Here is a 27,999-nt window from a genome sequence, read left to right on the forward strand (position 1 = left end):
AAGCACTTCCTGTCTGATCTCTATGATCCATCCGATAACGCCAAGAGAAGCTGCTGGAGATATCAATTTACCGTAAACAAAAGAGAGGGGCGCGGACCCGGAAGAGGAAGCTGGAGCGGGGCGGGAGCAACTCGGAAGGCCGGCAGTGAGGGGGCCCGGCGGGTACAGTAGCTCCGAAGGCGAGCAGTGAGGGGCCCGGGGCAAATCGTAGCCATGGCGGTGGCCGTGGCCACGGCGGGAGCCGTACCCGGAACAGAGCTGGGCCCCGCGGAAGAACTAGCCAAACTCGAGTATCTGTCTTTAGTGTCGAAGGTTTGCACTGAGCTGGACAATCACTTGGGGATCAACGACAAGGATCTGGGTGAGTCCGCGGACGTCCCTGCGGCATCTGGGTTTGGGCTTGAGGGGAGCGGAGGAGAAAGGGGATTGATGGACCGAGTGTGTGGGTCCGTGTGAGTCTGTTTGTCAGAGACTTGGCCCAGGCAACCTGCGGCAGTGGCCTCCTCTTGAGAGCCCTCCAGGCCGAGCTGTTAGAAACCATTTCCCAGAGCTGTCAGTGAAACCTGGAGCGGCCATCGCTTTGTTTTTTTTTCAGCCACAGGCAATTAAACAGCGTTAACAACAACAACGTAGAGCCACATGATGATGATGATGATGATGATGATGATATTCACGGCAGACACTTACTGGGTTCTCACTACATGCCAGATATGATGCTCAGTGTTTTACTTACATTATCTTATTTGGTTTTCATACCACTCTGTGAGATAGTATCATCTGTTTATAGATTAAGGAAACAAGGCTCCGAGTAATTAAGTAACACCCCTCAAGATCACATATCAAATGTGAGTGAGCCAGGTCTGGAATCCAGGTCTTTTGTAGTCTGTGGCTTTAACTGTGCTCTTGACCATTCATGCTTATACTATCTCTCAAGCACCAGTGTCTAGTGTCTGTCAAACATTAGACGTCTTGGGACAAACTGTATACAGGGAGAACCCAAACTGAGAAAATGGAAAAGACTGCAGTCTTACAGTTAAGGCCACAGGCAGGCGGAGTCCTTATGAAGGCAGAGGGATGGATGGGGTCGAGAGCATGAGTGGAGGGATTTTTTGACAGGTACAGGGATGCTTCATCCATTTTAACAGGAAGGAGGACAGAATATGGTTGTAGATGCAGATGGATTTAGGGATTGGTGTAGGGAGATGAGGGAGAGAGTTCCAATGTGGCTGTTCTGTTTTATAAATGAAGATGAAGTCATCAATTGGAGGGATGGAAGGAAAGGGACACATGCATGCCAAAGAGGGGTCAGGGAAGTTAGATGTGTGATCTTGGGTAAGATGTAGTTTCTGTGAAGCTGTGTTTCTCATCTGTGAAATAGGTATGATACTGTGTTCTTCACAGGGTTAGTATATAGCACCTGTATATTTTAGTTCACTTTTCTCTTGCCTCCCATCAAGATGTGCCTATCCTGTGTCGTTTTTCCTCAGTCTTCTCTTTTAGATAATAATGAGGTGATATTCTCATCAGTTTGTTATCTCTCTGGGTAATATGTTCCTTCATTCAGCAAACCTTTGTTGAGCTAGGGGCTTAGGAATACAGTAGAGAACAAGGTAGATTCCCTTGGTCAGCGAGCTTACATTGTTTCTCTCTCTCTCTTTTGAACTACCTGTTCTAATGCCTTAGCCCCTTTTAGAGGAAACAAAAAGTTATTGAGACCAAAACTGCCTCGCCCCCACCTTCGAGGGCCACTTGCAAGTCCAAGTTGTCAGGTGCTATAGATCTGAGCTTCCAGCGACCCCCTCCTTGGGTTTGATTAATTTACTAGAGTGGCTCACAGAACTCAGAGAAACATTTTACTAACTGGTTTATTATATTCATTTATTTATTTATGGCTGAGTTGGGTCTTTTGTTGCTGTGCGTGGACTTTCTCTAGTTGTGGCGAGCGGGGGCTACTCTTGGTTGTGGTGCGCGGGCTTCTCACTGTGGTGGCTTCTGTTGTTGTAGAACATGGGCTCTAGGCGCATGGGCTTCAGTAGTTGTAGCACATGGGCTCAGTAGTTGTGGCGCACGGGCTTAGTTGCTCCGCAGCATGTGGGATCTTCCCGGGCCAGGGATCGAACCCGTGTCCCCTGCATTGGCAGGCGGATTCTTATCCACTGCGCCACTAGGGAAGTCCCTAACTGGTTTGTTATAAAAAGATATAACTTAGGAACAGCTAAATAGAAGGTATGTGGCAAGGAGAGAGGAGCTTCCATGCTCTCTGAGTGCCCCACTCTCCCCGAATCTCCATGTGTTCACCAACCTGGAAGCTGTCCAAACCCTGTCCTTTTGGGTGTTTATAGAGGCCTCACTGTATAGGCACAGTTGATTAAATCATTGGCCATTGATGACTGAACTCAATCTCCAGCCCCTCTCCCCTCCCCAGAGATCAGGTTGGGGCTGAAAGTTCCAGCCCTCTAATCTCCTAATTGCTTTCCCTGGCAACTAGCCCTCATCCTAGTTACCTAGGGGCTTTCCTAAGCTTATCTCAGGAACATAAGAAAAAAAAGATAACTTACTCTCTGCACTCAGGAAATTCCAAGGGTTTTAGGAGCTCCATGCCAGGGATGGCGACCAAATATGTATTTCTTCTTATAAATCACAGTATTACACTGTTAAACACAGAATTACAAAACCAGTAACATTAAAAATACTAATATTGGACAAGTGTGATAGACAATATTGTTTTGATGAAACTAAATTGCCAGAGTTGGTTTTAATAACAAAAAGGTATATATTTACTTCTTTTGTGTTTTATTTGTTGACTTGATTCTTTTGATTTTGACCTTGATGTATTATCATTTAAATCAGTCTCATTGTTTTTCCTGTTTTCAACAATGAGCCTGTTTTTAATTACTGATCCAGTTTTTGATACTTCAGTTAATTTAATGATGTCCTCATATAATTCTGAAAATTAAAAAAAAAATCCTCATTAATGACGGCTGCAGTATGAATATGCTGCTGACTGCTTTAGGATTGGCTCTTTTGAGCATTGTATGACTAGCACCATGTGACTTAGTTCTCCCTCCACATTTCTCTAAAGAATTTGGGCTCTGAAATCTGATTTCTGGATTCCAATCCTGTCTCCACCAATTATTATTGGGTAAGTCACTGTCTCGAACCCTCAGCCTCCTCATCTGTAAAACAGGGACAATAATGGTACCTACCTATGAGGGTTGTTGTGAGACCCATGGTGATAACCCATGTGAAACGCTTAGCCTAGTGCCTGGCATGTAGAAGATGTTTGAAAAGTCTTAACCACTGACATTGTTGTTATTAACTTGTTACTTAAAAAAAACTGATGGCATCTGGCTTTCACTTAATGTCATAAAAAAGGTAAAGGCAAATTTCAGCATGGAAATGGTATGGAGTTACCAGTTTATAAGTTAGCTATCCAGATCTTCCATGTTATTATTATTTTTTAAGGATTAAAATCCAAATGAAGGGAATTTGCTGGCGGTCCAGTGGTTAGGACTCCATGCTTTCACTGCGAAGGATGCGGGTTCAATCCCTGGTCGGGGAACTAAGATCTCATAAGCGGAGCGGTGCGGCAAAAAAAAAAAAAAAAAAAAAATCCAAATGAAATCATTAAAATTTTCTTGTAGAACTTACAGTGTGAGGCTTATTATCTCAGCCTATCATAATGCACTTTTCTCCTGAAAGTCTCGTAATTAATAGTTCTAATATTAGAAATGTTAAAACTAGGCCGGTTTGTAGAGAAAAATTTGGTGGAGAGGGGCAAGTGAGCCTTTTTTTTTTTTTTTAATTAATTAATTTATTTATTTATTTATTTTTGGCTGTGTTGGGTCTTTGTTTCTATGCAAGGTCTTTCTCTAGTTGCGGCAAGCGGGAGCCACTCTTCATCGCGGTGCGCGGGCCTCTCACTGTCGCGGCCTCTCTTGTTGGGAGCACAGGCTCCAAATGCACAGGCTCAGTAGTTGTGGCTCACGGGCCCAGCTGCTCCGCGGCATGTGAGATCTTCCCGGACCAGGGCTCGAACCAGTGTCCCCTGCATTGGCAGGCAGATTCTCAACCACTGCGCCACCAGGGAAGCCCGGCAAGTGAGTCTTTCACTGACTCTGATGTTGTACCATCCAGCAGCTGCCTGGCCCTCATATATAGATCGGGTGTGTCCTTTCAGAAACTGTAGAAAGCATCCTATTTGTGCGTGTGTCCATGTGTGCACGCATGTACACATGCACATGGGCTCATGCTCTTGGACGTGGTTGCCTCTAGAATCTATATGGTGGAGTACATACCTAGCAGTTTCATGAAGAGAGTACAGTGATCTGGGACAAGGGGGTCTTCCTGCCTTAAATACACTCAAGGGCCTGATGAGCCATTTCTTCTTTTTACTTATGAAAATTAACTAGAATATACATGGATAATCTTGGTAGTCTAAATTCTTTCTTTACCCTTACTGAATGGTGGTCGTCGGTTTTTATGACTGTTGGATAGTCCAACTGGTTTTATTTTTAACATACTTGAAACTGATTTCTTGCTCAAGTCTCCATTCTTGTTGTAATCCCTTTTCTCATTTGCAGCTGAATTTGTGATCAGTCTTGCTGAGAAAAATACCACCTTTGATACTTTTAAGGCTTCGCTGGTCAAAAATGGTGCAGAATTCACGGTATGTGTATGTAGAGACCCCTGTTTTGTTTCAATGTCACTGTTGGATTTAAATTTTGGTAGTACATGCCAATCAAGTAAGCCATTAAGTGTGGTGTTTTCATGCCACTAAGCAGTGGTAATGTAACCAAATTACCTGTGACACCTTTCTAGGAAAATGGGGCAGGCTTTCCATTATTATTATTATTTTTTTTTTGTTTATTTATTTATGGCTTGTGTTGGGTCTTCGTTTCTGTGCGAGGGCTTTCTCCAGTTGCTGTGAGCGGGGGCCACTCCTCATCGCGGTGCGCGGGCCTCTCACCGCCGCGGCCTCCCTTGTTGCGGAGCACAGGCTCCAGACGCGCAGGCTCAGCAATTGTGGCTCACGGGCCCAGCCGCTCCGCGGCATGCGGGATCCTCCCAGACCAGGGCTCGAACCTGTGTCCCCTGCATTGGCAGGCAGACTCTCAACCACTGCGCCACCAGGGAAGCCCACCATTATTAAGTCTTTATGGGTATTTACATTCTTGTCCTGTGAATCAGGAAGTGAAAAGCAAGAGTCTAGGTTTGAGAGGTAGTTCTAAACCATGGGAAATAAAATGGTTGACGGGAACTAAATTACTTCCCCCAAAGAGTCCTAAATATTAGCTTTCTCTAAGGCTATGTTACTAGGTTCGTGCCATATTAGGTTGACACTCTATGCTTCATTTGTCCCAGTTAGCTAAATTCAGGTGCATAACCACCCTTCTCTAAAGGACACCCCTTTTCTTAGTGTTTTTAAGCACTGATCCAGGAGCTGACAATTTTTGTTGTTTCTTTTCAAAGGATTCTCTTATTAGTAACTTGCTGCGTCTCATACAAACCATGCGGCCTCCAACGAAGCCTTCCACAAGCAAAGGTGAGCAGAGCTCCTAGCCAAGCTTCATCTCCAGAATAGTTTAGATTGTAAGCGTCCTATAAATTACATTTATTTCCCTTGCTGCAGCTGCTGAGCAAGTAAATGTTCTAGTAAAATTTTCAAATGACTTAAGACAAAATTAAAATGATAAGACATAACGAAGCAAATGAATACTGAATCATACTCCCCACCGCCACGCCGGGATAGTTTGTTAAGGGTTTTGTAATCAGTGTTTTTTTTTGAAAATTGAATTACGTTTATAGTAATGTATGTGAGTAACATGTAGGAAAATGTTCTGGTTTTAGTTTGATGCAAATCTAATGTTGAAGTTCTTTTGTTAACCACTAAGAGTATTAAATATATCTTTTTTTTTTTTTTTAAACCCCTTCATGTGCTTTAATGAAACAAGATCCAGTTGTTAAACCCAAAACTGAAAAAGAAAAGCTGAAGGAACTCTTTCCAGTCCTATGCCAACCAGACAACCCTTCTGTTCGGGTACTGTTACCATGAGAGGATGAGGATGTCTTCTGTAACTGCATTTTCCCCCCTCTCATCCCTTTTCTTTGTCTCATTAGTTATTAATTTTAAGTTTGTCTACACTGTAACATATTTTTCAAAGTGAAAGTGTTTGGTCACTCCCTGAGCACATACTGCTGTATAGAATAGTGTTAAAGGGTTCAGAGAACCATATTTTAGGGAAATGAGATTGGGAATTATGGAAAGCAGTGATTAGGGATATGGAATAAGTATGAAACAACTTAAGGTTCTGGAACAGATGCCTGATGTGCGAAATTAGATTTTTTTTTCCTCTATTACGTATTAGAAGATCCTATTTTTAAAGTGTTTTGATTTTTAAATTTCATTTTAGCAAGTATTTATTGAGTACCTACTGTGTGCCAGGCACTGTTATAACTACCAGGGTACAGCGGTGAACAAAATAGACTAAAGTGTCTGCTCTCTTGGAGATTACATCCTAGTACTAGGGTGGGGACAGGAAATAAACACGTAAACTCCTCTAATGGGGAGAAGACAGGCAATACACAAGTAAGTATACGATATAGCTGATAGCTAATAGAACTATGGAAAAAAAAATAAAACAGGTGAAAGAGGGAAGGGAGTGTAGAGGGAGAGTTCCTTTCAAAAATTTTGACATCTATTTTCTGTTTATAATCATCACTTTCATGCTTTCACGGGAAGGGTGATATCTAATTGCCTTCCATAGGCTTGTATTAAGGACAAGGGGGATTTGCCAAGTGTAGAAATGATTTCCAGGAGCCTTTGCTCATTCCTTCTTCCTGTATCTCAAATTGTGTTGGAAATCTCTGTCCTCTCTGCTTCTTCACATAAGTGGTCAGAAATGTAGGGGGTGTTAGATTTGTAGATGTACCTGAAGTACAGATTCTTGAGTGACTTTTCTTGTCCCCTCTTCTCCTAACTTGACTGCCTCTGCCCCTGTAGACCATGCTGGATGAGGATGATGTGAAAGTCGCTGTGGATGTCCTGAAAGAACTGGAGGCCTTGATGCCCAGTGCAGCAGGCCAGGAGAAGCACAGAGACGCTGAGCACCGGTTTGTCCCTAGCGTCCTGTCCTTTGGAAGTTTAGGATATGGTGATAGTTGAATTGTGGACCAGCCAAGCAAAATTTTGGGCAAGTTTACAGAATCTGGACTGGCCACGTACCATACTGTTGCATCTATTTTCACTGCTCCCTGTCGAGAATGTTTATGCAGCAAATGCTGAGGTGTTCAGAAGATAGAAATCCAGGTTGAAAGAGGCTAAATATGTTTGTGGCCTCCTTTATTGGCCTGCAGGGATGTCATAGTTATTGCAACTCTGGTTCAGTTCAGCATTTAGTGGGTACCTGCCATGTACATGGCACTGTGCTGGGTGCTTGGGAAGGCAAAGATGGAATTGGGCTGGTTTCTTTTTCAAACAGGTATTTGTTGATTTGTTAGGGACAAGACAAAGAAGAAGAAGCGGAGCCGAGAGCGAGACCGCGAGCGAGACCGAGACCGCAATAGAGACCACAAGCGGAGACACCGGTCCCGCTCTCGATCACGTTCCCGGACCCGGGAGAGGAATAAGGGAAAGTCTAGATATCGGTCCAGGAGCAGAAGTCAGAGTCCCCCCAGAGACCGGAAAGACCGAGACAAGTATGGGGAGAGGAATCTGGACAGATGGCGGGATAAGCATGTGGACCGCCCTCCCCCAGAAGAGCCCGCCATCGGGGACGTTTACAACGGCAAAGTTACCAGCATCATGCAGTTTGGATGCTTTGTGCAGCTGGAGGGACTAAGGTAATGGCTGGTACTCTTCTTTCACACCACTGAAGGACAGAATTTCTTTTATCACTGGGGATTTTCACATTCTAAAAAATTACTGTATCAGGTTGTTAGAAGTTGACTTTTTATTTGAAATGTCATAGAGCCATTTATTCCTTCTTCTGCCTTCAGGAGATCTGCCCTTTTGCTGGTTGAGACAGATGAGAATTTGTTGCCCCCGGCCCCCAACTTTTTCTCTGGGAGGGTGGTAATCCTATTTTATTGTTTGGCCACCTTCTTGGAACTTTCCTCTTGAGTTTAAGACCATTTCCCTTTGTTCATTTCCAACAAGGGTGGAAATCGGTTGGGGAAAAAGTATTTTAGGCATGTTCCAGACGTGTGTGACTCTCCCTCAGGAAACGGTGGGAAGGCCTGGTGCACATCTCTGAGCTCCGCCGGGAAGGCCGTGTGGCCAATGTGGCTGATGTGGTGAGCAAAGGCCAGAGGGTCAAGGTCAAAGTGCTGTCCTTCACTGGGACCAAGACCAGCTTGAGCATGAAGGTAGGTGAGATATCCAGCCTGTTGCCACAATGGATGGCCAGGGAAACATAAGAGGACAGCAGATAGGCTATGTCCCTTGTTTTTGTGCCTTAGGATGTGGATCAAGAGACTGGAGAAGATCTAAACCCAAATCGACGACGAAATCTTGTTGGGGAGACCAACGAGGAGACCTCTATGAGGAATCCGGATAGACCCACCCACCTCTCCCTCGTCAGTGCCCCTGAAGTAGAGGACGACTCGCTGGAGCGCAAGCGCCTTACCCGCATTTCTGACCCGGAGAAGTGGGAGATCAAGCAGGTTGGGGCCGTTTGCTCTTATGGCCACGTAGTCATTCAGCAGGTAGCATGGTGTGAGGAGTGCGGGCGCTGGCGCATGATGGCTTGGCTGACTTCAGGCCGCTTACTAGCTTGTGATCCTGAGCCAGGTTACACTACCTCTTTGTGCCTCCACGCCCCCATCTGTAAAGCAGGGCCAGTGGTGACATTGTGGGGGTTAAATGAGTTGGTAGAAGTGAAGCTCTTAGGTTAGTGCCTGCCTGTGTTATGTGTTATGTAAATGTTCATTCTTGTTCTCATCATTAGTCAGTAAACATAAAAACGCTGTTGGCCAGGCCACTGTGCAGATGCTAGGGCTATGAGGACCTATCATGGTTCCAACCCTTGAGGATCTCTTCTCCAGGGGAGGAGATAGATTGAAACAAATAACTGGGAAGGCTTACATATTACATAATAAGGAATGTGCAAAATGCTATGGAGTCAAGGGAAGGAGCAGATAACACATCCTGGGGATGAGACCCTTGAGCTGTGCTTTTGGGCACCACGTTGTCGTGCCCCCCTAGGGATGGGATATACGGTGTTCAAGGCCCTGCAATCCTGGGTCAGCAGAGGAAAAAACCTTGGTTTCCTACATGAAATCTCTGTATTAACTCTCTTACAAAAGAAGAGTTTTGATCTAGCAGGTGACAAATGCTTCCTTTTATCCTTTGGCTAGATGATTGCTGCCAATGTCCTTTCCAAAGAAGAGTTTCCAGACTTTGATGAAGAGACTGGCATTCTCCCTAAAGTGGATGATGAAGAAGGTAACCAGCCACTTAGATGGAGCAGGGTAATGGATCGGGAGGACAGTTGGCAAGTTGAGCCGTGGATGGGGTTTATTTGTAGTTTAACCCAGTGGTTAAACTCATTTGTTCCTTGGGTCTCACCACTTATCTCTCAAAGGAAAAGGGTCTCCTTATGATGGAAGCAAAAAACTTCATTTTTCTGATAAATGTGTATATATTGTTACACTTGTTGCTTATTCAGTTTTTAGGATATAAAAAGTCATAATTGTATTTTGGGGAGTGAATTTGATCTCACATTTTAGTAATTGTTCTGTAAACCCTGGATCCGCCTAGATTACCTCTGAGTTGCCCTGGAACAATTTTTGACTTAGCCCATTGGCAATTTTTTAAAATTGTGAAATAAATTCCTTAATAAAGTGTATATAGTTTATATAACAATAACAAATGAACATCTGTGTACCTACCACCCAGTTAAGTAGAACTTTACCTACCAGCACCTTTGAAACCCATACATGCCACTCTCTGATTAGATCTTCCTCCTTCCTCCTTTGGGTAACCACCATTCTAAATTTTGTGTTAATTATTTCCTATTTTCCTTTAGCGTTTTACTATCTACTATATATCTATCCCTAAACATTGTATTGTTCAGTTTGTCTGTTTTTGAACTTCTTTTTTTTTTTTGAGTCACCATCATTCTTTCCGTATTTATCTATGTTGATTTTTTGTTTTAAATTTATTTATTTATTTTTGGCTGCGTTGGGTCTTTGTTGCTGCGCACGGGCTTTCTCTAGTTGTGGCGAGTGGGGGCTACTCTTTGTTGCGGTGAGTGGGCTTCTCATTGCAGTGGCTTCTCTTGCTGTGGAGCACGGGCTCTAGGCGCATGGGCTTCAGTAGTCGTGGCGCGCGGGCTCAGTAGTTGTGGCTCGCGGGTTCTAGAGCGCAGGCTCAGTAGTTGTGGCGCACGGGCTTAGTTGCTCCGTGACATGTGGGATCTTCCCGTACCAGGGCTTGAACCTGTGTCCCCTGCATTGGCTGGCAGATTCTTAACCACTGTACCACCAGGGAAGTCCCTCTATGTTGATTTTTATAGTTATTTTTTGCTCGTTTTCATTGCTGTAGAGTTTTTCTGTATATAAATTTACTGTTATTTACTCATTTTACTTTTGATGGGCATATAGGCTGTCTTCTCAGTTTTTTTGTTTACCTTTATGAATAGTTCTATTATGAAATTCCTGTATTTGTCTCTTAATTCACATATGCAAGACCGTCTCTTTTTCCTAAACATGTAGGAGGAGAATTTCTGGGTGGTAGGAAATGTGTGTATTCAACTTTACCAGGCAGTCCACATTGTTTTCTAAAGTTTTTGTACCAATTTACACTCCTACCATAAGTGTAAGTGAGTTTCTGTTGCTCCACATCCTTGTCAACTTTTGATATTGTCCATTTGTCCAACTAAATTTTTTTTGCCTAATCTATTGTGGGTTAGGAGTTACTCCATATGAAGTTGGATGGCAAATGCCTTAGTGCCATTTAGTGTCAGACAACGTTTTTCCACAGGCTTAACTTCTTTTGAAAAAAGCTCTGATCAGTTCTTGGGCTGGGGCACAAATGCCCTAGAAATGGCTGGTGGAGGGGGAAACAGACACCTGCATTAGAGTTTTGACCTTGGGAGCTATCTTTGATAAAGATTGCTGATGCCTGTGGAAATGTATTGTTTTGGTGAAAACGGTCAGTCATTTCTCTCTTTTTTTTTTTTGGCTAATTCTTCTTTTGGGGGACTTTTAGATGAGGACCTTGAGATTGAACTGGTTGAGGAAGAGCCTCCATTCCTGAGAGGGCACACCAAGCAAAGCATGGACATGAGCCCTATCAAAATTGTTAAGGTGAGAAACACTGAGACTCTAACCTGGACGTGTCAAGTGAACTTCTTTTCCTAAAGCAGCAATTCAGTTTTTCAGAGCAGGTTACTAGATCTGAGTAAGCAGAACTCAGGCCACGGGAGGTAGTAGTGACTGTTGGTCGGGGTCCAGAATATTTTTGTTTTAGAGGAAGATTGACTTGGCTTTGTTGTTTTTGCCTTTTAAATTCTTACACTCTCATTTTAGTGTGTTTTGGGAGGAAGCAGAGATAAATATGAGTGCTGGATCTACCATCACTGCCTTTGCCTAGGCTTTAGGGCTTGAGCCATTACCTTGCAGATTCAAGGGCAATTTTGAAGGGTTCACTTGAGCAATTGGGCCCCCCAGTAGAAAGCTATAGCACTGGGTGTTGTAGAGGGCAGTGTGAGGAGAAGAATTCACTGAATAATTATGATAAAATTTTAGGTTTGGAAAAGGGTATCTTAAAGATCTCCCAGCCCAGCTGATGCTTGTAATCCGCCCATATATCCTTCTGCAGTGTTCCTCCCACGTGGTCTTCTCATGTCTGCTTGACAGTGTTGGTGACAGGGAATTCACCAGCCCTTGAGGAGACCCATTCCATCCCCAGATGGATCTGATCAATAGTTCTTCTTTAGGTAGACCTGAATATGTTTTATTGAGGCATCTCATTGGTCTCAATTTTAGTTCTCAGGACCATTCAGAAGAATTCTTATCCGTTTCTTACATGTCCATTCTCTTGGGGTTCCCATCTTCAAGCCCAAAATCCCTAATTTCTTCAGTGATTTATCATTGTCCTTGTTCATTTTCTCTGAATATAGTACAGTTTATCCATTTCTTTCATGCAGTCTGGGATGTTAATATGAACTTTCTTCTGGGTGGGCCTCTTTTTAGATTTGAGTGGCTTAACATCTGTATTTTATTTCCTGGATATTTAATGCATGCTGAGATCCCATTCTGATGTTGCTTTGTCCTCTGTTGCACTAGAACCCGGATGGTTCCCTCTCCCAAGCAGCAATGATGCAGAGTGCCCTCGCCAAAGAAAGGCGAGAACTCAAGCAGGCCCAGCGGGAAGCAGAGATGGATTCTATTCCCATGGGACTCAACAAACATTGGGTTGATCCTCTGCCTGATGGTAGGACTCTGGGAGGGGACTGTGGACTTTTCAAAAAAAAAAAATCTGAACTTTCACATACACAGGGAGAAGGCACTGCCAGTACATAACTAAAGATTTAGCCTTGGCTTTGGTGATTTGGTTTTTCCCTTCAGTTAGAGCATGTTTTTGGTTTGTTTTGTTTTTTAAATGTTTTCGTAACAGTGGTCAAATCATTAGACTGGCTGTTTTCTTCTGAATAACTTAAAAATTTTTATTCCAAAGATAATACGGCTTTGAAACTTCTCTTTTCATATAAATCTTTGTGTAGTAAATATTAACTGACTGCTGGATACAGTCATAACAAATACTTACTGTTTGTGTTAGGTACCTGGGTATACAACTGTGAAGAAAGCAGACATGATCCCTGCTCTATGAGGCTCACATTTTAGTGGGGAAAATGGATATTAACCAAATACTACCAAATTACTGACCAAATCACGATGAGTGCTACATAGATAAGAAGTACAGGTAGTATAGTTGGCTATGGTGGGTCACTTCCCTGGGAAGGTGGAGACCCGAAGGATAAATAGGACTTAGTCTGTCAAAGGGGCTGGCATGGGGATTGGGGAATATGTTCCAGGCTGAGGAATAGCCTGTGCTGAGGCTGTGATGTGGGAAAGAAGACCTGTGTAGCTGGAATAGAGAGAATGATGGGCAGAGAGGTGGGGGGTGAGTTGTGGCTGCCAGGAATTTGGAGATGGCATTAGGAGTTAGGGCTCAATCCTAAAGTTCACGGGGAAATGCTGCGAAGTTCTACGCAGGGAAGTGGCAAGATCAGAGTTGCATTTCCAAAGGATTATTGAGGGTGCCCTACAAAATGGATTGGATGGGGCAAGAGTAGACACATGCGGTGAATTAGGAGGCTTTTATAATAGTTCAGAGGAGAGAGATGGTGGCTTCAAGACAGAGATAGCAGAGAAGAGGGATGTACTGGAGAAATGTGATCTGTTGAGTGTGGGGGGAGGGGGCAGTGAGGTGGCATGAGGTTGATACTAAGTCGCCTGTTTTCCTTTGCAGCGGAAGGCAGGCAGATTGCTGCCAACATGAGGGGTATTGGGATGATGCCCAATGACATTCCCGAGTGGAAGAAGCATGCCTTTGGGGGCAACAAAGCTTCTTATGGAAAAAAGACCCAGATGTCAATCATTGAACAGAGAGAGAGCCTGCCCATCTACAAACTGAAGGAGCAGCTGGTCCAGGTGAGAAGCCCTTTATGATGTGTTGGTGGGGAAGTCAGGGTGTTTTCTAAAAAGAGGATGACATGTTTTAATTGAAATTAGCACATTTGAAGTGGCTTTTCCGAAGGGGATAGGGAAAAAAACAACATTTCCAAGTACTTAAAAAATATGTATATATTAGTCTACACATTTTTTTTTCCTATGAGGAAATAAAATCTGTTTGAACTAGGGATCCCTAGAGCAAGTGGACAGAGTATTGTGTTGCACAGACAGATAGCTCTGGACAATAGAATAATGGGGATGCTTGACATTGAGGCAAATCTTTGCTTCAGATACTTATTTCCATTTTCTGGAGATCTGATTTAAGACCACTAAACCTTCCTGAGGCAACTGAGTTTACTAGTTTCCAGGGAATCCTTTCAATGACATCTTATACATATACAACCAAGTACAAATATATATATAAACACAGATACTATATGTTTTATATGAGCTGTGTTTCTAAATGACAGCATATTATATGTACTGCTCTGTATTTTGCTTTTTCCCCTTAGTGATATAGCTCAGCATTGTTCCCTTTTTTTTTAGGTGCTTTGTTATGTGGATGTGCTCTGGCTTATTTAACTAGTGCTGTGTTAATAGACATATAGGTTGATGGGTGTCCTTTGCTGTTATAAACAGTGTAGAAATCATGTGACTTTAGGGGGTAAGGTGACCTTATAGATTTGGGAATGGCAGTAGAAAGGAACATTGTATTTAACTTATTTATTTGCTACTGAATTCTTTAGCCATGTTCATGTAATACTTAAAAAAATACATGTACATATATAAAATATTAGGTCTCTCTAGATAGTTATGCTTTTAGCATCATCTTTGTGTTTTTATGAATTTAAGGAAACCAATAATTAAAAAAAATTTGAGTCAGTTAAAAAGAGAATACTCATAAAGTTTAAAGTTTTTAATTTGTTATACATGTGATTAAAATAAGAAAGAGCATTGCTCATAGAAAATCACCGTTAGCATTTGTTTCTATGCATAATTAAAAATAATTTAAACTCTGATTGTCATCTCACGTATGTACACTACTGTTTCCCCTTTTTCTCCTTTAGTGTTAGAGCATGATCAATTGTTTTACTCCAGAGTAATGTGTGGCAGATTTTAATGACCGTGTTTATATTTGGTTGTTTTCAGGCTGTCCATGACAATCAGATCCTGATTGTCATCGGAGAGACAGGATCTGGAAAGACAACGCAGATCACCCAGTACCTGGCAGAGGCGGGCTACACTTCCAGGGGCAAGATCGGATGTACGCAGCCCAGAAGAGTTGCGGCCATGTCAGTGGCCAAAAGAGTGTCAGAGGAGTTTGGTTGTTGCTTAGGCCAAGAGGTAAGTGGTTGGCGAAGCTATTCTGAAAATGCCTGAAGAAAGTGTAAAGGCGCAGATCTCTATCTGTAAAATGGGAGTAATACGACCTTTTTTCAGGTTTCTCCTGAGAGCGAGGGTTCTCATGGTCATCACTGATCTGTTCAGGATCAAATCCAAGGCAGATTTTACTTTGAGGAAATCATTGTACATCTTGGTCAAATTCTGTCTGTTACGATTATGGGTAATAGCCTGGGCTAGAATCTTGCCTGGAGATTGTAAAAAGGAGAGGTTTGTGTCTTAAGGTTTTGAGCTTCTGTTCTGCTTTAGGTGGGCTACACCATTCGATTTGAGGACTGCACCAGCCCCGAAACAGTTATCAAGTACATGACGGACGGGATGTTGCTCCGAGAGTGCCTGATTGACCCCGACCTCACTCAGTATGCAATCATCATGCTGGACGAGGCGCATGAGAGAACGATTCACACTGATGTGCTCTTTGGATTGTTGAAAAAGGTAACTAGGTGCTCTTTGGTGACCCTTATTCTACCTGTTGGGAACTGAATTCTGGGAATTGGATTTGAGTACCTGTGCCTTTTTGGGCAGTCCTTTTTAGTAAGCTACATTGCATTTCCCTTTAGACGGTTCAGAAACGGCAGGACATGAAGCTGATTGTCACCTCAGCCACCTTGGATGCGGTGAAGTTTTCTCAGTACTTCTATGAAGCTCCCATCTTCACCATCCCAGGTCGAACATACCCAGTAGAAATATTGTATACAAAGGAACCTGAAACCGATTATCTGGATGCCAGCTTGATCACTGTCATGCAGATCCATTTAACAGAACCACCAGGTAGGGGGAAAGAGCATTTTTTCCTCTTAGACCAAGTCCTAATGTGGGTATTTTTGCTCATCTTTTAAAAAATGCCTTTTAGGGACTTCCCTGGCAGTCCAGTGGTTAGGACTCCACGCTTCCACTGCCGGGGGGGCCCGGGTTCAATCCTTGGTCGGGGAACTCAGATCCTGGAAGCCTCGTGATACGGCCAAAACAAACAAACAAACAAACAAAAAAACCAAAAAAAGCATCTGTAGTTTAGACCCTTAAAAAAATGTCTGTTAAATATTGGTCTGTCTGTAAGTCTCAGGCTTGCATGTTTGAAATGGTGGTGATGAAAATATAAATAATGGTGTGCAGGGTTTAAATGCATCTATTTAAATATAGACACAAATTTTAAAAAATGTAAAAAACCGAAAACAACAAACAAATGAATAAACATGGATAGATGAAAACCTCTTCATTTGTTAGAGGTCAGAATATGAGTGTGTTTTCCATCGTTTGGAGTTCGGTGAATGTCACTGTGGCCTTTGTATAGGACACACACAGAGAAAGTCAATGCTTCTGTTCTCCTCTTAGGTGATATCCTGGTCTTCCTGACTGGTCAGGAAGAGATTGATACTGCTTGTGAGATCCTGTATGAAAGAATGAAATCCCTGGGACCCGATGTTCCAGAGTTGATTATCCTTCCAGTGTACTCTGCTCTTCCCAGTGAGATGCAGACCCGAATCTTTGACCCAGCTCCACCTGGCAGCAGAAAGGTAACACAGGCTCTTGTGCTCTGAAACCATGTGCTGTATGCAGCTGGCCCTAACGGGGATTGCTTAAGGTGTATGTGAGTCTTGTTTATTATGTTTTAGAAAGTGGTCCAACCAGTTTGCGAAGGAATGAGGGTCTTGTATGTGATCCTGCTCTTCTTCTTCTCTTTTCCTTCATTCGACAGATTTTTTTTTTGAGCATCTACCAGGCTTTGGGGTAGACACCAGGGCTGCAGTCTGAGGACAGGCTTCTATCTGCTGTGGGACATCCACGGGTAGACAGGCCTTTAACATGTAGTGTGAACGTGCTGCTGGTGTGCTGGGTGCCCAGAGGGGGAGCACCCAAGCCCGTGTTCTTGCAGGAAGTGAGGATCTAAGCTAGTCCTGAAGAACACGTGGATGTTCATCTAGACGAGAAGGGCAGGAGAACATGCATTCTGAGTAGACAGAACAGGCTGTGATCGCCGAGGGGTGAGAGAGTGTGGCCATTTCAGGGAGCTGTGTAGTTCCAGCAGCTGGAATTGACTGTGAGTGTGTGTATTGAGACAGTGGGAAAGGGGACAGATGGATTTTAAAATAATAGTTTTACTGAGATATAATTTACATACCATACAATTGTCCCTTTAAAGCATACAATTCAGTACACTTTAGTATAGTCACAGAATTATTTTAGTATATTCACAGAATTGTGCAGCCATTAATTACCATTATTAATCATTAATCACCATTTATCACTACTGTTAAGTTTTAGAACAATTTCATCACCCCTCAAAGAAACCCTGCACCCTTTAGCAATCGTCCCCCATTCACCCCTCTGCTCAGCCCCTGGGAACCACTAATCCACTTTCTGTCTCTGGATTCACCTATTCTGGACATTTCATATAAATGGAATCATATAATATGTGGTCCTTGCGGACTAGCTTCTTTTACTTAGCGTGTCTTCAAGGCTCATCCATGTTGTAGCATGTATAAACACTTCATTTCTTTTTATTGCTGAATAATATTCTGTTGCAGAACGGAGTGTACCACATTTTGCTTATTCATTCATCAGTTGATGGACATTTGGATTGTTTCCACATTTTAGCTATTATGAATAATGCTGGTATGAACATTTGTTTACAAGTTTTTGTGTGGACGTGTGTTTTCACCTAGGAATGGAAGACAGATGGATTTTCTTTTTTAATTGAAATATAGTTGATGTACAACATTATGTTAGTTTCAGGGGCACTACAAAGTGATTTGACATTTGCATATATTATGAAATGACCACCACAACGAATCTAGTAACCATCTGGAAGACAGAAGGATTTAATAACATTAAAGAGGTAGAATGGTCAAGACATAGTGGATGCCTGGAGGTTTAGGGAAGGGCAGAGGGGAGGAGTCAGGAATGACTACCAGTTTCTGGCTTGGGCAGCTGGATGGAAGAAGGTGCTGAGGAGGGAAACGAGGAGGAGCAGGTTTGGTGGGAAGACGGTGATTCCTCCTCTGTTCTCTTCCCGGTGATGGCACTTCCCTCCGGGAGGGCTTCTGCAGCTCTCTGGCAGGTAGAAGCGTTTCAGGGCCGGTAAGATGCTGGCATGGGGTGAGATGTTCTGGTGCCTCCTAACAATGACTTTTCTGAGCATTTGTGTTTTATTATCTGAACCTCTGGGTGGAAGAACAGTGGCAGTGCCAAGCTGAGACCAATAATCTTCTAGATCACGTATACTGCTGCATACACACAAACTGTGAAATTCCTCTGCCGCCTTATAGTTCATTTTATGATCAGAAAAAAAATCTCCCTCTTGTTCCACATACACAAACAGCCCATTTTGTAGTCCAGATGTCCCCGTGGGGGAAGAAAAATCTCATTTTGCACTGGCACATGTGATGCCAGGAAGTCTCTGCTTTCCCAGGGTGCTAGAAAATTAAAATTGTAATAATCAACATTGGATCTAGAAAATGAGATATGTAGCCATTTGCACCAAATGAAATTGGCTTTGGTTGGCCACTGCTTTTTCCTACTCCACTTCTCTCAGGTACCACTCCCTCCCCAACCTAACCCTTAAGATGAAGGCACCTCCCCTTCTGCCCATTTGAGGCCAAACTGAGATTAAGTGCTCTCTAATCATCTAGAGAGAGGGAGAGCCGCACAGTCCCTTTGGGAAGGTGTCTGAGTTCAGAAGTCTCCTTTCACACCTCTGGGCTGAGCCTGGGCGGCTCAATCCAGCTGTGTCCTTCTTGCCTGCAGGTCGTGATTGCCACCAACATTGCGGAGACATCACTGACTATTGACGGCATTTACTATGTGGTGGACCCTGGATTCGTGAAGCAGAAAGTTTACAATTCTAAGACAGGGATCGACCAGCTCGTGGTAACTCCTATTTCTCAGGTATGGCAGCTTCTACCGGCAGCTTTTCTGAAAATCCTGGTTAGGGCTTTTCTGAAATTTTTTATGGTTTTGTATTTTGAATTTTATTGTTTTAAGATGCTGGCTGCTTTCTTGAGATAAGGGAGATTTTGTGTTGTTTGTTTTTAATCTCTAGAATTGTGTGTCAGCATTAAAAAGCACCATAAAACTGGAACTTAAAAAAAAAAGAAATTGAATCCTAGCACCCTAGGTGATCTAATATAAGTGGTAAGAACATATTTTTTAAAGTATTGCACTTAGCCACAGATATCTGAGATAGTAATAATTCATGAGATGATAATGTGTTTCTTTGGTAATTATAGAATAATTTCCTACCTAAATTATATTTTAAAATGAATAGCCTGATCATCCCTTTTGAAGGCAGTTTGGCCACAATGTATCTGAAATGTAAAAGTTCATTTCTTTAACCTAACAGTTCTGCTTCTAGAAGTATATCTGAAAGTTATAGATGACTGAACACATATCCAAAGGTAATGGAAAAGGATGTTCACTGAAGCATTGTTTATATTGGAGGGAACCTGGAAAAATTCTAAATGAGCTCCAAAAGGGAAGTAGTTTAATAAAATATGGTAAATTCATGCCATAGAATGTTATGTGACATTAACATGGTGGTGTGTATCTATATTTAATGGCATAAGCATATAATTCTGATATATCGTTTGAAAAAAGTGAGCTACAAAATAGCATGAGTAGTGTAATCCAATTTTTGTTTAAAAATAGATGGTGTGTGCTTGTGCACAGTGTATGTAAATGTGCCTGCGACTGAAAGCATGTAGGCGAAATGTTAGCCAGGGTTATTTCTTGGAGGTGCTGCTGGTCACTGTGCTGATGGGTAAAGCACATACATTTTCTTCCCTGTGCTCTTATATATTGTCTTTTTTAAAAATTTTATTTATTTATTTATTTATTTATTTATGGCTGTGTTGCGTCCTCGCCTCTGTGCGAGGGCTCTCCCCAGTTGCGGCAAGCGGGGGCCACTCTTCATCGCGATACGCGGGCCTCTCACCGTCGCGGCCTCTCGTTGCGGAGCACAGGCTCCAGACGCGCAGGCCCAGCAATCGTGGCTCACAGGCCCAGTCGCTCCGCGGCATGTGGGATCCTCCCAGAGCAGGGCCCGAACCTGTATCCCCTGTGCTGGCAGGCAGACTCCCAACCACTGCGCCACCAGGGAAGCCCTTTTTTTTTTTTTTAATAGGGGTATAGTTGTTTTACAATGTTGTGTTAGTTTCTACTGTACAGCAAAGTGAAGAAGAGTTCCCTGTGCTATACAGCAGGTTCTTATTAGTTATCTATTTTATATATATTATATATATTGTCTTAATATGCTATAAGAGGTATGTATTACTTTCATAATTTATAATACCGTAAGGCTGTTTTCTTTTTGAAACTTTAGTAATAATAGCTAAGACTTGCAGGGTGCTTCCTAAGTGCCAGGCACTGTCCCAGCTACTTTCACATACATGAACTCATTATATTCTCAGTTGATCCTTTGTTGTAGATGTTATTATTATCCTCATTTCACAAATGAGACTGACAACCAGGGGGGTTAAGTGACTTGCCTGTTACGCAGCTGGTGGAGCCAGGATTTAAACCTGGGCAGTCTGGCCCCAGCATGTGTACTCTGTACAGTTCTCCTGGGGGTGATACGTGCAACTCGCAGTGATGGGGAAATTATTTATTATCTGCTCTCCCTGATTTGGAGAGACACCTGTAGGATGCTGTGGAATCTGCCACGGTGCGTGATTGCTGCCTGCCTTTGAGTGGGTAGTGACCTTTCATATTCCATCCTTTGGTTTGGAGCTGGCATTAGGAATTTCTAAATCCTGATACTGTTTATATGACAGATGGTTTTGTCAGAAAACGGCCCTCTTCAGATTGCTATTCACTGTTTCCTAGCAACCTAGGGCTAACCTACATTTTTTTTTTTTAATTTCAAAAATTAGCGCCCTTCTCCCATAAGTTCAGAAATAATATTACATTATTTTGGAAATTACCCATAGTCCTACTACCACCAATCACTGTCATCATTTTGATGTTTTTCTTGCCCATCTTTTTTCATGTTTGTTTCAGCTTGCAATTCTAGTAGTGTAGTAAGCGGTTTTTAAGTATTTAATTTTCCTGATTATTAAGGTGATATATGTTCATTGTTGGATATTTGATAAAGAAAATAGAACTCATCTACAAGCCTACCATCAGCATTAGCCACAGTTAACATTTTAAGGTATTTTTTTTCTAGTTTTTTATTTCTGGTAGTTTGTATATTTGCATTAAGATTAAAAAATAAATAAAATTAGTATTACATTGTTTGGCAACTTGCTTTTTCACCTCTGTGAGTGAACATTTCCTTCTGTCATTGAGCATCTCAAACCTAATTTTTAAAACAGCTGCAGACTCATTCACTGGTATGATTAACATTGTGTTTATTCAGTTCACTTACATTTTTGGTCATCACTGTGGAGGGTGGGTTTTGTCATTTTGTTTTATGCTTTCTCATTTATGATGTGCCACACTATTTTGGTTTTTTAAAATATTTTTTATTTTATTTTATTTTTTATTTTATTTTTTGGCTGTGTTGGGTCTTCATTGCTGCGCGTGGGCTTTCTCTAGTTGCAGCGAGCGGGGGCTACTCTTCGTTGTGGTGCGTGGGCTTCTCATTGCGGTGGCTTCTCTTGTTGCAGAGCACAGGCTCTAGGCACGTGGGCTCAGTAGTTGTGGCGCACGGGCTTAGTTGCTCCGCGGCATGTGGGATCTTCCCAGACCAGGGATCGAACCTGTGTCCCCTGCATTGGCAGGCGGTTTCTTAACCATTGCACCACCAAGGAAGCCCCTGCCACACTATTTTGAAGGTATATTTCTGTGATCTTTACCATATTTCTTCTATTCACGTGCTTGTATTTGGCCTCACTTGAACAAACTTTCCTGAAATGCTGAGTGTTGGAGAGGGGATGATAAGAGCGTTGGTAGGTAGTCTTGGAAATGACCCTAAAGGAAGTGAAATAAACCCCATTTTAGGTTTTGCCTGTTGCTGAGTGCCCCTCTTTTAACAGATTTCCTGGGTAAAGCTGTTAAGCAATGTTTAACAGATATGTTACTTTTATTTGCCCACTCCTCTAGGCTCAGGCAAAGCAACGTGCTGGCAGAGCTGGGAGAACAGGCCCAGGGAAGTGTTACAGGCTGTACACAGAACGTGCCTACCGGGATGAAATGCTGACCACCAACGTGCCGGAAATCCAGAGAACCAACTTAGCAAGCACAGTGCTCTCACTCAAGGTAGAAATCACTGTCTTGTTAGAATGCTTTGGTAGAACAATCCACTCCTATGGCCTTAGTAAATGAATCTCAGTTTTATGAACCTTGTTAAATACTTCAGTAACCTCATGGAACCAGTCCCTTTGAATGGAATGCAAACGGCTGTGATAACAGCCTCTCTACTGCGAGGCTGGGGCTAAATTGGCATGTGTGCTGTGACATTTTTTTCTTGCCATCGTAACCAGCAGGGTATTTGGTTATAAAAGGTTTTAGTTGGGAGCATTTTCAAACAGGATATTAGAAAAAATCGAATCGGTGCCAAACTGTGGACAAACTCACTTCCCTCAACCCTTTTAACTTTCAGATCCAATTCTGTTCTTTTAGAACAGAAGCAAAACCCCCAATCCAAAAAGGGGAACTGTTAGTACAGATTTCAGCCTGGCCCCCTGGGGACTTGGTTTTCATTCTGAATCATTGCTCTTCCTCTCTCAGTCCCCCGTGAGGACCTTCATTGTCTTTTGGCAGGGGGAGCCGCATGAGTAATTTCCCAGATGATGGCACCCCCGCCCCCCGCCCCCGACACTGATGCCGCGCTGGAGCCCTGGCACTTCACTGATGCAGAGTGCTCTGCTGTAATTTATTATTCATTCCCTGTAAGAGAGGCTAAAGCACAGCTTCAGGAAAAAAAAACCCTGCTCCAGTCTCTGGAGTGAGAACAGAGAGGCATCTGTGGCTCAAACTTCTGCTCCGAGCTGTGTGTCCTTGGCAAATTTATCTGCTCGGCCCTCTGCCCTCTATTCTCCTCTCAAAAGCGGGGGCTGTTAATAGTTTCTCCTGTGAACATAAAGGAGATAATGCAGGTAAAGGCACTTGGCACAGTGCTTACTGATTGCTTACATAATTCCTTGTAGTTCTTATACAATAAGAATTTATTGAACACCCGCTGTGTTTATGGTCACCATCACTTTATGAGAAAGAAACAGAAAGCTTAGGTCCTGCCACATCTCCCTTTATACACACTTGGATAGTGCATCATTCAGTTGTTTCTTTTAGTCATCAAATTTGGTAACAAATGTATCGAATACCCACTCTGTGCCAGGCAGATTGCAGGTGGTTTTGTGTCCACGTGTCTCACCATTGTGAACTCTGAGAGCAGGGACCATATCTTAGTCACCTTTATATCCCTGCCACCTAACATGGTACAAGGCACTTCCCAGATGCACAGGAGAAATTATGTATGCAAGAGACAGGGCAAGCTGGTTATTGTCTTTTTTTTTTTTTTAATTATGATAAAATACACAATACATTATCACTGTAATCTTTTTAAAATGTCTAGTTCAGTGGCATTAAGTACATTCACAGTGTTGTGCAGCCATCACCACTGTCCCTTTCCAGGACTTTTTGATCATCCCAAATCGAAACTCTGTACCCATTTAACTAAACTATCCCTTTTCCCCTCCCTTCTGCCCCTGGTAACCATTATTCTACTTTCTGTGTCCATGAATCTGCCTATTCTAGGTACCTCAGATAAATGGAATCATAAAATATTTCTCCTTTTGATCCGGCTTATTTTACTTAGTATGATGTTTTCAAGGTTCATCATGTTGTAGCATGTGTTGAAATTTCATTTTTAAGGGTGAATAATATTCCATTGTATGTATATACAGTGTTTTGTTTATCCATTCATCTATTGATGGACATTTGGCTGGTTTCTACCTTTTCGCTGTTGTGAGTAATGCTGCTGTGAACTTAACGTACAAGTATTTGTCTGAGTCCCTGCTTTCACTTCTTTTGGGTATATATCTAGAAGTGGAGTTCCTGGATCATGTCGTAATTCTGTGTTTAAGTTATTGGTGATTCACCAAATTGTTTTCCTCAGCAGCTGCACCATTTTACATTCCCACCAGCAACATATGAGGATTTCTGTTTCTCCATATCTTGCCAACACTTGTTATTTTCTTTCTTTTTTTTTTTTCTTTCTTAAATTATAGCTATAGCCATCCTAGTGGGTATGAAGTGGTATCTCATTGTGGTTTTGATTTGCATTTCCCTAATTACTAGTTATATTGAGCATCTCTTCATGTGCTTGTTGGCCATTTTTATATCTTCTTTGGAGAAATGTCTACCTTTGCCCATTTTTAAATTGTTATCTTTTTGTCGTTAAGCTGTACATGCTGTCATTCTGAGAGAGTGTTTTTTAAAGTTTCCCGAGAGAGTATATGCTTTCTATCAGTCTTGAGTCTTGTGTGGCGCATTCCTGGAGATTCCTGCTCATCCTGCTAGTGGCTTCCTAATTGCAGTCGAAGATGTAAGAGAGAAGGTGACAAGTAGTCTCCCTCCATGTTAACACTGGTGAGGCTGACCCTCCCATCACACACATTCTTCTCTTCTGTTCTAGGCCATGGGCATCAATGACCTGCTGTCCTTTGACTTTATGGATGCCCCGCCAATGGAAACCTTGATCACAGCCATGGAGCAGCTATACACGTTGGGGGCCCTGGACGACGAGGGCCTACTTACTCGCCTGGGCCGCAGGGTAAGGGACAGAACCTAACTTCTGGTGCTTTGGGGAAGGTTCCCTGGCTAACCTTCCGTACTCTATTCTGTTTAAAAGATTAAACTCTGAGGCCCTGGATAAGCTTTGAGTAGAATTCTACATGCCTGTTTTTAACCTGGATTTTCCACTATCACTTAAAACTCTTTCTTCTTTACAGAAAAAGAAATTCTATTCAGTTAATCTTACCTCATGATATATTATTGAGTCTAGCCTTAATTTGAAAAGATGTCTGCAAAATTCCCACCTGCCCCAACGGTAGTTATATTCTTGGTCACATACATTTCGTTGGGTTTCTTTGGGAAATTAAAAAAAAAAAAATTCTTCTCATAGAGCCAGGCATCCCGCACTTTCGTGCTTAGGTAAACCTCCTGTGGTCTGTTACCCACTCTGACCAGTGTTTTCACACTGGCAACCCCAGATGGGTCTTCCCCAGGGATGCAATTGTAGTTTCTTCTTCTCCCTCTAGATGGCAGAGTTCCCTCTGGAGCCAATGCTGTGCAAAATGCTGATCATGTCTGTGCATCTGGGCTGCAGTGAGGAAATGCTGACCATTGTGTCCATGCTGTCTGTGCAGAACGTCTTCTACAGGCCCAAGGTAGGGAGTTCAGGCCCACATTCAGACGGGGGTCAGGTGAAGTTGGGTGACCTCAGCCTGTTGCCACCACAGTGCTTAATGTGGACACTTGATGGGGCCGCAGAGGGCTCCCCAGCACTGCTGGATGTTCAGTTAGTAGCTGTTGGGTGGAAAATGATCCTCTCCGCACTGCTTGCAGGATAAACAAGCCCTTGCAGATCAGAAGAAGGCCAAATTCCACCAGACCGAAGGGGACCACCTCACCCTGCTGGCCGTGTACAACTCCTGGAAGAACAATAAGTTCTCCAACCCGTGGTGCTATGAGAACTTTATCCAGGCTCGTTCTCTGCGCCGGGCCCAGGACATTCGCAAGCAGATGTTGGGCATAATGGACAGGTAACACCCGGTGACTTCTCATGTTCAAGTTGAACTTCCTTGAATGCCGTGTCTGTTTGTCTCTGTACGAACCTGTGAAGCTGTAGGCACCTGTACTCCTGCTCCTCACATAACTCTTTTCCTCCGGCTTTTCTGTCTTTGTTGTACTCCTCCCCAGGTAAGGATGCGGCTGAGAATCACTTCAGAAAGTTCCTAAGAGGGAGATGATAACATTAGTTGTTGAAAATGCTCTTTGTTTACAAGTGTCTGCAACATTATTAGTTGGGTTGAATTACAACCTAAGCAAAGTGTCTGGCTCTTATGGCATCCATCCTGCCCTCTGTGTAGAGCTGCCCCTGGAAGGGCTGGAAGCAGGGTCCTGGTGCCAACTCTGGGGACCCCAAGAAGGGTGTGTTGGGTACCATCATTCCGGAAGATAGAACCTCTGAAAGCAGAATAGTCTCACATCTTTGTCCTCTCTTGATTTATTTTCCTGCTAGACACAAGCTGGATGTGGTCTCCTGTGGTAAGTCCACAGTCCGAGTGCAGAAGGCCATCTGCAGTGGATTCTTCCGGAACGCTGCCAAGAAAGACCCACAGGAGGGTTACCGGACGCTGATCGACCAGCAGGTGGTCTACATCCATCCTTCCAGTGCTCTCTTCAACAGACAGCCCGAATGGTAGGTGGGCAGAGAGAACTTGTGGATCTACTGGCCCTTTGTGTTTGTATCCGCACCCACCCCCAGCACTTCCTGTTCTAATATTGCTCATATTTCTAGAGAAGCAGGAGCCTGAATTAGACACAATATCAGGCCCTTTTTATTTATTATTTATTTATTTATTTTTAGTTTTATTTTTTTGGCTGCGCTGTGCGGCATGCGGGATCTTAGTTCCCTGACCAGGGATCGAACCCACACCCCCTGCAGTGGAAGCGCAGAGTCTTAAGCGCTGGACCACCAGGGAAGTCCCGAGGCCCTTTTTAGAGAAATAAAATCATGGGGGTAAGAGCTAGGAAGGATCTGAGACATTATCTAGTGAGGTGGTTAAAAAAAATCTTTTTTCAAGTAGTATTTTAAAAAAAATTGAAATCTTACCCACCCTAACATAAAACCAATTAAAAACCACTGTGCCACCATGGTGGTACAAGAGGGCTGGAGATGTAGAGCCTTGCCTGCTTGGCTTTCCCCATCCCCTTGTGGCAGCCTCTGAGGTCGTCTTCAGGGCCCTAGAGTTCTATGGATACAGCCCAGAAAACCACCCGTTTCACAGAGCAGGAAACCGAGGTCCAGAGAAGGGATGTGATTGGCTCCGTGTCACTTAAATCATTGGAACTGGCAGTTTTCTGTGGTTAGAGGTGTGCGGGCTCCTCAGTATTGGGGTGTGGCTGTCATAAACAGAGACTGCAGTCTCCTCAGGGGTCAGGCAGGAGAGGTAAGAGGGTCAAATGCAAGCTCAGCTGAGGTCCACCAGGGACCAGGGTGCCGTGGAGCCGGGCCTGTATCGGAGGCTTGAGCCCTCTCTCTGTCCCCCGCTCAGGGTGGTGTACCACGAGCTGGTGCTGACCACGAAGGAGTACATGCGTGAGGTCACCACCATTGACCCCCGGTGGCTTGTGGAGTTTGCTCCAGCCTTCTTCAAGGTCTCTGACCCGACCAAGCTAAGCAAGCAGAAGAAGCAGCAACGACTTGAACCCTTGTACAACCGCTATGAGGAACCCAACGCCTGGCGAATATCCCGAGCCTTCCGGCGGCGCTGAAAGGCAAGAGTCTGTTTGTCTCTTCTGCAGCAGTGGGCCAGGGCTTGGCCTCGCTCTTACTGATGAAAAGCTGATCCTGAGGATACAGCTGTCCAGTGACTGACTATCTTAACTGGGCATTTCCTAAACTTGTCTCTCATTTCTTCCCTGGTGGTAAAATAGAAACAGGGATTTACACCTGGTTTGATCAGAGCCTCCAAGCCCCACCACCCCAAGGCACTCAGCCAGGGCTCACAGCCAACATGGGAGTACACTGCATCATCTCCAAGAAAGGGGAAACTTCTGCAGCCCTCGGATGGGAAAGGGGAGTCATGAGCATCTGGTACCTGGACTCAGTGAGGGCCCTGATGCCCTAGCTGGTACTCTGGAGGAGGGAGCCACAAAGCTCACTGAAAGCGTTGGCCCCCCCGCTTCCTGCCCCTGTCCAGCCCCTGTACTTTTGCTTAACCTCCTGCAAATATTTATTTTCTTAAGGAAACAAAA

General features: G+C 43.4%; 1 protein-coding gene across 1 annotated transcript; it reads left to right on the forward strand.

Moving 5' to 3' along the window:
- DHX8 (DEAH-box helicase 8) lies at window positions 1–27,999 on the forward strand. Its single transcript, XM_082442579.1, has 23 exons — window positions 1–361; window positions 4,584–4,669; window positions 5,473–5,545; window positions 5,955–6,040; window positions 7,004–7,113; window positions 7,501–7,842; window positions 8,223–8,367; window positions 8,461–8,664; window positions 9,358–9,445; window positions 11,213–11,310; window positions 12,292–12,439; window positions 13,478–13,659; window positions 14,830–15,024; window positions 15,331–15,516; window positions 15,642–15,852; window positions 16,414–16,595; window positions 18,826–18,966; window positions 22,120–22,275; window positions 24,653–24,790; window positions 25,278–25,406; window positions 25,585–25,781; window positions 26,261–26,440; window positions 27,297–27,999. The coding sequence occupies exons 1-23, from the start codon at window positions 214–216 to the stop codon at window positions 27,514–27,516; spliced, it is 3,645 nt and encodes a 1,214-aa protein (XP_082298705.1). The 5' UTR covers window positions 1–213; the 3' UTR covers window positions 27,517–27,999.

The sequence above is a fragment of the Balaenoptera physalus genome (assembly GCF_965194825.1).
Source record: "Balaenoptera physalus genome assembly, chromosome: 20".
Classification (NCBI taxonomy): domain Eukaryota; kingdom Metazoa; phylum Chordata; class Mammalia; order Artiodactyla; family Balaenopteridae; genus Balaenoptera; species Balaenoptera physalus.

Bases quoted from the DNA above. Each gene is read 5' to 3' on its own strand.
- DHX8 (XM_082442579.1), top strand. From the start codon at position 214: ATGGCGGTGGCCGTGGCCACGGCGGGAGCCGTACCCGGAACAGAGCTG. The intron at 8,368-8,460 runs GTAGGTGAGATA...TTTGTGCCTTAG, and splicing joins AGACCAGCTTGAGCATGAAG to GATGTGGATCAAGAGACTGG. The intron at 15,025-15,330 runs GTAAGTGGTTGG...GTTCTGCTTTAG, and splicing joins GTTGTTGCTTAGGCCAAGAG to GTGGGCTACACCATTCGATT.